Here is a 9606-nt window from a genome sequence, read left to right as displayed (position 1 = left end):
AAAATTACATCTTACAAGAAATTTAAACTTAATTCTACCGTATAAAATTCAATATATAAAATTGCACACAAAAAATTTATTAAATATATTACATCCAACTAAACTTACTCATTAAATACTCATTACATTAGATACTACATTGATATAAACAAAATTAAATGTCTCACAATTACATATAAACATCATATAAATTCTACATAATAATTTTAAAAATACACATGGTTTACAATATCCACAATTTCATCACAGATGCTACATAAAAACTAAATCTAAATCAAATCAGCTCCAGGATAAACAGAAAAGAAATAGTGTGCAATTATTATTTAATATAGTTTGACATAATTTGTTAATAAAACTCTAAATATAAACTATAACGATAAAATTATCTGACAAAAAAAAAAGATTGATTGCAGAGTTCAAACAGATTAGCTGAATTGAACAACTTGATAATGATAAATAATTTCCAGTGTAAAATAATTAATCTAAGCAATTGGAGGTAGATAACGTGGTCCAGGTCGTGAAGAATAGATTGGTCTTGGAGCTGGAGCTGGAGCTGGAGCTGGATAACTAGGATAACTAGGTGGAGGAGCCGAAGCAGGATAAGTAGGTCTAACCATTGGAGAATAATCATATGCAGGAGTCGTAGGCGTTGGATAAGTGGGTATAGGAGTTGGTGCAGGATAACTAGGTGAGGGTGCTGGGGCAGGATAACTATAACCAACAGTAACAGGAGGAGCCGGAGCAGGATAACTAGGCGCAGGAGCCGGAGCAGGATAACTAGGCGCAGGAGCCGGAACAGGATAACTAGGTGCAGGAGCCGGAACAGGATAACTAGGTGCAGGAGCCGGAGCTGGATAACTAGGTATAGGAACTGGAGCAGGTGCAGGGGTTGGATAACTGTAACCAACAGAAGGGTTTGGTGTTGAATAGCCGTATGAACTTGCATATGCCATATGAGATGGTGCAGATGTTGTTGTTACAGGATTATATCCATCTGGTCCAACTATAGCCACCGCGGACGATATCGCCGATGCCATGCTTGATGCGTAAGAAGCGGGAGCTTGAGAAACTTGGATTTCCTGATCGTATGGTGGTAGATAAGTTGGCGCTGGTGTAGAAACTCGTATCGGTGGAGGTGAAGTTGCCGAAGGCACGTAAAGTGGTAAGGGTGGGGGAGGGGGTGGCGGAGGTGGAGGAGGCGGTGGTGGTGGAGGTGGTGGAGGGGGAGGAGGCGGTGGAGGAGGAGGAGGTGGAGTTGGTGGCGGTGGCGGAGGAGGTGGAATAGGTGGAGGTGATGGTGGTGGCCGAGGTGGCGGAGGTGGTAGTGGTGGTGATGGTGGTGGAATTGGTGGTGGTGGTAATGGTGGTGGTGATGGTGGTGGTAGTGGCGGTGACGGTAATGGTGGTAAATATCTAGGTTTTGGAAGTGGTGGTGGTGGCGGCGGTGGCGGTGGTGGCGGTGGTGGTGGTGCTGGTAGTGGTGGTGATGGTGGTGTTGGCGGAGGCGTTGGAGGCGGTGGTGGTGGTGGTGGTGGTGGTGGTGGTAAATAAGTACGTCTTCCAGGAGGCGGTGGTGGTGGTGGTGGCGCTGGGGGTGATGGTGGTTGTGGTGGTGGAGGCGGTGATGGTGGTGGAGGTGGTGGAGGTGGTGGTGGTGGCGCTGGCGGTGATGGTGGTTGTGGTGGTGGTGCTGGTGGTGGTGGTGGTGCGTAAGGAGGTAGAGGAGGGAGTGGACGGGGTGGAGATGGCGGTGAAGGTGGAGGTCGAGGAGGGGGTACAGGATAAGAATAACTTGGCGGTACAGGAGCTGGTGCAGGATAACTTGGTAGTGCCGGTGGACTAGGACTTGGTAAGGTAAATGGTATTCTTGGTCTGTTGTAAGTATATCCGGCTTGCCGGACTGTCCTCAGATTTTGTCCGGCGGTATAGTCGATTAACAGCAATATCTTCAACTGTATGTACATGGCACAATTATTGATTATGATAAATACGAAAAAAAAATTCATTACATTTAAATACATCTTGAAATGTTACGTACCCATTTTAATGCCCGCATAATCAACTCGCGTATAGCAAGGCTACAAAAGTGTCAACGTCTTTTATACGAATATCTCCCATCACCGTTTTGTAAAACCGCACAATTTCGTGAGATTTCACAAAGTAGATTTACGAGCTCGGCTATTAAATTATTCTTCTTGTCCTAGTTGCACCGAGGACTATTAGATCCGCGGTGATTATACTTCTCGGATAGGGTGTTTTTGTCATGTTGCTAATTTTTTCATACTGGAGGACTTCTTTGTGTAACAACAATGAAGAGAGAAATATTCTTTGTTTCATTTCAACGTGCATAATTTAAATACGTAATACGTAAGGATGCTTGCTTTTCTAATATGTTGCTATGTCGACATCGTCACGAGATTGAAGAATGTAATGTTATTTTAGACAGTTAATATATATTTTTTTAAAGAAATTTTAAATTATAAGATTTTTTTGAATATATTTTCTTATACAATTAATTTTTAATTCAAGATTATCAACTTTTTATTAAATGATTAAAAATTATTGAATGGAATTATTAAATAAAAGTTTCATAAAGAATTATAATTGCTAAGAATATGTGAATATTGTTACAACTTATGAACCGCTGCAATATTCTCAATTTAATGCAAATTCACGTAATTGAATATAATTTAAAAGAAAATGAATGTGAAAAATTTCTATAATTTAATTACTAATATTTACTTATTTCATACATCTCTGACTTGCTATATAATAATATACGCATATAAGATACGAATTTGACATATAAAAATTTAAATATAAATTATATAAAATATATAAGATACATACAGAATATAAAATAACTCAAAAATATATGTAAAATATGTAAAATATACGTATGATATATAAAAACATAAAAATATATATAAAATGTATAGCATATAAAATTACCAAGAATAAATTTCTTATAAATTAGAAGAAAAAAAAGAAATTAAGCCTGGAAGGTATCGGTGGCGCCATCTCGCGGATGGACGCTGGAAGCTTCGACTTGTTAATAGGAATACATAACATACGTGGAGGTATTCGTGACGTCACAAGTAGCAAAAGATAGCTATACTATGCGAGAAGGACAGAGAAAACGTGCCACTTTTATTGGTTATACGTCTCCTGTTACTAAAGACGCAATATTGAAAATTAATTAATTATTAATTTTCTACGAACAATTTCTGTACTTTTAAGCTTGAATCTTGTAACTGTAACCTCAAACAAGTTTCTCATGTAAATTTTAACATGATATTCTCTTTAATTAATTATTTATTAATAATTAATGCATCATATACGGAACGACGCAACCGACGCACGATATATTTTTCATTAATTTCTCATTACTACGCAATTAATTTCTAAACATTAATGCATGCTTTTGAAACGTTATTTCCCTCCCTACTTTCACATATAATTTGTATTCATAACTTTATTGTTCTTTCCATAAAAAAATTAATTGTTTATTGCTCGCGTATGGAATGGAAATTCATAACTCGGATACTCTGTAAAATAATTGTTAATAAACAATCAATTAACAAGAATTTCGTATTGAAATTTATAAAAGAATCTTGTTTGAAATTATAGCTTCAAGATGTGAATCTAAAAGTGTAGAAATTTATCATGGAAAATTAGTAATTAATAAATTTTCGATATAACGTTCTTTTTTATTGATACGTTCACATTGAAAATTAATTAATTACTAGTTTTTTAAGAAAAATTTATGCATTTTTAAGATCACATTTTGTAGCTATAGCTTTAAAGAAGTTTCTTTTATAAATTTTAATACGAAATTCTTCTTAATTAATTATTTATTAACAATTATCTTACAGAATATCCGAGTTACGAATTTCCATTCCGTACGCGAGCAATAAACAATAAATTTTTTTATCGAAACAACAATAAAATTATGAATATAAATTATATGTGAAAGTAGAGAGGGATATAACGTTTCAAAAACATGTATTAATGTTTACAAATTAATTGCGTAATAATGAGAAATTAATAAAATATATGGTGTGTCGTTCCGTATATGATGCACTAATCATTAATAAATAATTAATTAAGAAGAATATTATGTTAATATTTATATGAGAAATTTGTTTGAAGTACAGCTCTAAGATGCGAGCTTAAGAGTATAGAAATTTTTTATGGAATAATAATAATTAATTAATTTTTAATATAATATTTTTTATTTTATATCTTCATATTGAAATATATAAAATAGATATAGAATATAAAATAATTCAAAAATATATGTAAAATATGTAAAATATACATATGACATATAAAAACATAAAAACATATGTAAAATATATAAAATATAAAAATACAAAGCGTATATTTATTATAAATTATAAGAAAAAAAGAAATTAGCACAGAATAGTATCGGTGGTGCCATCTAGCGGATGGACGCTGGAAGCTTCGACTTGTTAATAGGAGTACATAACGTACGTGGAGGTATTCGTGACGTCACAAGTAGCAAAAGATAGCTATACTGTGCGAGAAGGACAGAGAAAACGTGCCACTTTTATTGGTTATGCGTCTCCTGTTACTAAAGACGCAATATTGAAAATTAATTAATTATTCATTTTCTACGAACAATTTCTATACTTTTAAGCTTGAATCGTGTAACTATAATCTCAAATAAGTTTCTCATGTAAATTTTAGCATGATATTCTCCTTAATTAATTATTTATTAATAATTAATGCATCATATATGGAACGACGCAACCGACGTACGATATATTTTTCATTAATTTCTCATTATTACGCAATTAATTTGTAAACATTAATGCATGCTTTTGAAACGTTATTTTCCTCCCTACTTTCACATATAATTTGTATTCATAACTTTATTGTTCTTTCCATAAAAAAATTAATTGTTTATTGCTCGCGTATGGAATGGAAATTCGTAACTGGGATATTCTGTAAGATAATCATTAATAAACAATTAATTAAGAAGAATTTCGTATTGAAATTTATAAAAGAATCTTGTTGAAAGTTATAGCTTCAAGATGTGAATCTAAAAGTGTAGAAATTTATTGTAGAAAATTAGTAAATAATAAATTTTCGATATAACGTTCTTTATTATTGATATCTTTATATTAAAAATTAATTACTTATTAGTTTTTACAGAAAAATTTATGCATTTATAAGATCACATTTTGTACTTCTAATTTTAAAGAAGTTTCTTTTATAAATTTTAATACGAAATTCTTCTTAATTAATTGTTTATTAACAATTATCTTACAGAGTGTCCGAGTTACGAATTTCCATTCCGTACGCGAACAATAAACAATTAATTTTTTTATCGAAACAACAATAAAATTACGAATAAAAATTATATGTGAAAGTAGGGGGGGATATATCGTTTCAAAAGCATACATTAATGTTTACAAATTAATTGCGTAATAATGAGAAATTAATGAAAAATATATCGTGCATCGGTTGCGTCGTTCCATAAATGATGCATTAATTTTTAATAAATAATTAATTAAAGAGAATATCATGTTAAAATTTACATGAGAAACTTGTTTGAGGTTACAGTTACAAGATTCAAGCTTAAAAGTACAGAAATTGTTCGTAGAAAATTAATAATTAATTAATTTTCAATATTGCGTCTTTAGTAACAGGAGACGTATAACCAATAAAAGTGGCACGTTATCTCTGTCCTTCTCGCACAATATACCTATCTTTTGCTACTTGTGACGTCACGAATACCTCCACGTATGTTATGTACTCCTATTAACAAGTCGAAGCTTCCAGCGTCTATCCGCTAGATGGCACCACCGATACCATTCTGTGCTAATTTCTTTTTTTCTTATAATTTATAATAAATATATGCTTCGTATTTTTATATTCTATATATTTTACATATATTTTTATGTTTTTATATGTCATACGTATATTTTACATATTTTACATATATTTTTGAATTATTTTATATTCTGTATTTATTTTATATATTTCAATATGAAGATATAAAATAAAAAACATTATATTAAAAATTAATTAATTATTAATTTTTACGAAAAATTTCTATACTCTTAAGCTCGCATCTTACAGCTGTACTTCAAAGAAATTTCTCATGTAAATATTAACATAATATTTTCCTTAATTAATTATTTATTAATGATTAATGCATCATATACGGAACAACGCAACCGATGCACGATACATTTTTCATTAATTTCTAATTATTACACAATTAATTTATAAATATTAATGCATGCTTTTGAAATGTTATATCTCTCTCTACTTTCACATATAATTTATATTCATAATTTTATTGTTGTTTTGATAAAAAAATTAATTGTTTATTGCTCGCGTACGGAATGGAAATTCGTAACTCGGACACTCTGTAAGATAATCATTAATAAACAATTAATTAAGAAGAATTTCGTATTAAAATTTATAAAAGAAACTTTTTTAAAATTATAACTACAAAATGTAATCTTAAAAATGCATAAATTTTTCTTAAAAAACTAATAATTAATTAACTTTCAATGTGACGGTATCAATAAAAAAGAACGTTATATCGAAAATTTATTAATTACTAATTTTCTACGATAAATTGCTACACTTTTAGATTCATATCTTGAAGCTATAACTTCAAACAAGATTCTTTTATAAATTTCAATACGAAATTCTTGTTAATTAATTGTTTATTAACAATTATCTTGCAGAGTATCCGAGTTACGAATTTCCATTCCGTACGCGAGCAATAAACAATTAATTTCTTTATGGAAAGAACAATAAAGTTATGAATAGAAATTATATGTGAAAGTAGGGAGGGAAATAACGTTTCAAAAGCATGCATTCATGTTTACAAATTAATTGCGTAATAATGAGAAATTAATGAAAAATATATTGTGCGTCGGTTGCGTCGTTCCATATATGATGCATTAATTATTAATAAATAATTAATTAAGGAGAATATCATGCTAAAATTTACATGAGAAACTTAGTTGAGATTACAGTTACAAGATTCAAGCTTAAAAGTATAGAAATTGTTCGTAGAAAATGAATAATTAATTAATTTTCAATATTGCGTCTTTAGTAACAGGAGACGCATAACCAATAAAAGTGGCACGTTTTCTCTTTCCTTCTCGCACAGTATAGCTATCTTTTGCTACTTGTGACGTCACGAATACCTCCACGTATGTTATGTATTCCTATTAACAAGTCGAAGCTTCCAGAGTCCATCCGCTAGATGGCACCACCGATACCATTCTGTGCTAATTTCTTTTTTTCTTATAATTTATAATAAATATACGCTTTGTATTTTTATATTTTATATATTTTACATATGTTTTTATGTTTTTATATGTCATATGTATATTTTACATATTTTACATATATTTTTGAATTATTTTATATTCTATATCTATTTTATATATTCAATATGAAGATATAAAATAAAAAATATTATATTAAAAATTAATTAATTATTATTATTCTATAAAAAATTTCTATACTCTTAAGCTCGCATCTTACAGCTGTACTTCAAAGAAATTTCTCATTTAACATAATATTCTTCTTAATTAATTATTTATTAATGATTAGTGCATCATATACGGAACGACACAACCGACGCATCATATATTTTTTATTAATTTCTCATTATTACGCAATTAATTTGTAAACATTAATACATGTTTTTGAAACGTTATATCCCTCTCTACTTTCACATATAATTTATATTCATAATTTTATTGTTGTTTTGATAAAAAAATTAATTGTTTATTGCTCGCGTACGGAATGGAAATTCGTAACTCGGATATTCTGTAAGATAATTGTTAATAAATAATTAATTAAGAAGAATTTCGTATTAAAATTTATAAAAGAAACTTCTTTAAAGCTATAGCTACAAAATGTGATCTTAAAAATGCATAAATTTTTCTTAAAAAACTAGTAATTAATTAACTTTCAATGTGACGGTATCAATAAAAAAGAACGTTATATCGAAAATTTATTAATTACTAATTTTCCATGATAAATTTCTACACTTTTAGATTCACATCTTGAAGCTATAATTTCAAACAAGATTCTTTTATAAATTTCAATACGAAATTCTTGTTAATTAATTGTTTATTAACAATTATCTTACATATTATCCGAGTTACGAATTTCCATTCCGTATGCGAGCAATAAACAATTAATTTTTTTATGGAAAGAACAATAAAGTTATGAATACAAATTATATGTGAAAGTAGGGAAGGAAATAACGTTTCAAAAGCATGCATTAATGTTTACAAATTAATTGCGTAATAATGAGAAATTAATGAAAAATATATCGTGCGTCGGTTGCGTCGTTCCATATATGATGCATTAATTATTAATAAATAATTAATTAAGGAGAATATCATGCTAAAATTTACATGAGAAACTTATTTGAGATTACAGTTACAAGATTTAAGCTTAAAAGTACAGAAATTGTTCGTAGAAAATTAATAATTAATTAATTTTCAATATTGCGTCTTTAGTAACAGGAGACGTATAACCAATAAAAGTGGCACGTTTTCTCTTTTCTGTCCTTCTCGCACAGTATAGCTATCTTTTGCTACTTGTGACGTCACGAATACCTCCACGTATGTTATGTATTCCTATTAACAAGTCGAAGCTTCCAGCGTCCATCCGCGAGATGGCGCCACTGATACCTTTCTGATTTAATTTCTTTTTTTCTTATAATTTATAGGAAATATACGCTTGGTTTTTTTATATTCTATACATTTTATATATATTTTTATGTTTTTATATGTCATACATATATTTTACATATTTTACATATATTTTTGAGTTATTTTATATTCTGTATATATCTTATATATTTTATATAATTTGTATTTAAATTTTTACATGTCAAATTCATATCTTATGTACATATATTGTTACATAACAAGTCAGAGACGTATGAAACAAATAAATATTAATAATTAAATTATTAATTGAATATATAAATAAATATTATTAATTAAATTAAAAAAATTTTCTCATTCATTTTCTTTTAAATTCAAATTCAAATATATTCAATTTTATGTTAGGTAAATATAATGAAAGAAAGAATATTATATGTAATTTTTCTTAAAATTTTAAGAGCAGAGATTTTTCTCCAATCTTTGCGATTTTCTAGTGAAAAAATATAATTTAAAATATTATTATGCGATGTATCCTTCCAATATTTTCAAAAATAAAAGTTTGTTGCATTTATATATCATTTATATATCTATAAAAAAATTCAGCTTCAAACATAATTCAACATAAGATAAGATACCTTTTTTTAACCATTTTTAACTCATTCCCAAATATTATTTCGTGAAGAGGTTTCTTTCACAAGTTCACTTCCTTTCCGGAACAGTATGTTTTCATTACCCTCTTCACTCCATTTCTAAACTTTCAAAAATCTTCCTCTCTTTCAATAGAAAAGTGTGTTCTTCAAATAACTTTCCCCTTACTAAACTTTGTCTATCACAAGTTCATTAATCAAAATGAAGTTGTTTATAATGTCTTTAATTTTCTGTTCTGGCCCACGAAACCACCCAAGACGGAGGGGTTGACTGA

General features: G+C 29.3%; 1 protein-coding gene across 1 annotated transcript; it reads right to left on the bottom strand.

Moving 5' to 3' along the window:
• Positions 1–80: 80 nt before the first annotated feature.
• Positions 81–2058, bottom strand: LOC107993241 (basic proline-rich protein-like). The gene is made up of 2 exons (XM_062070958.1): positions 2039–2058; positions 81–1952 (listed from the first exon to the last, which is right to left on the bottom strand). Exons 1-2 carry the CDS (start codon positions 2054–2056, stop codon positions 483–485), a joined length of 1488 nt encoding a protein of 495 aa, XP_061926942.1. The 5' UTR covers positions 2057–2058; the 3' UTR covers positions 81–482.
• Between the last annotated feature and the right edge of the window lie 7548 nt (positions 2059–9606).

The sequence above is a fragment of the Apis cerana genome, linkage group LG2 (assembly GCF_029169275.1).
Source record: "Apis cerana isolate GH-2021 linkage group LG2, AcerK_1.0, whole genome shotgun sequence".
Taxonomy (NCBI): Eukaryota; Metazoa; Arthropoda; class Insecta; order Hymenoptera; family Apidae; genus Apis; species Apis cerana.
Note: the sequence above shows the minus strand (reverse complement) of the source record. Positions and strands in the feature narration are given on the sequence as shown.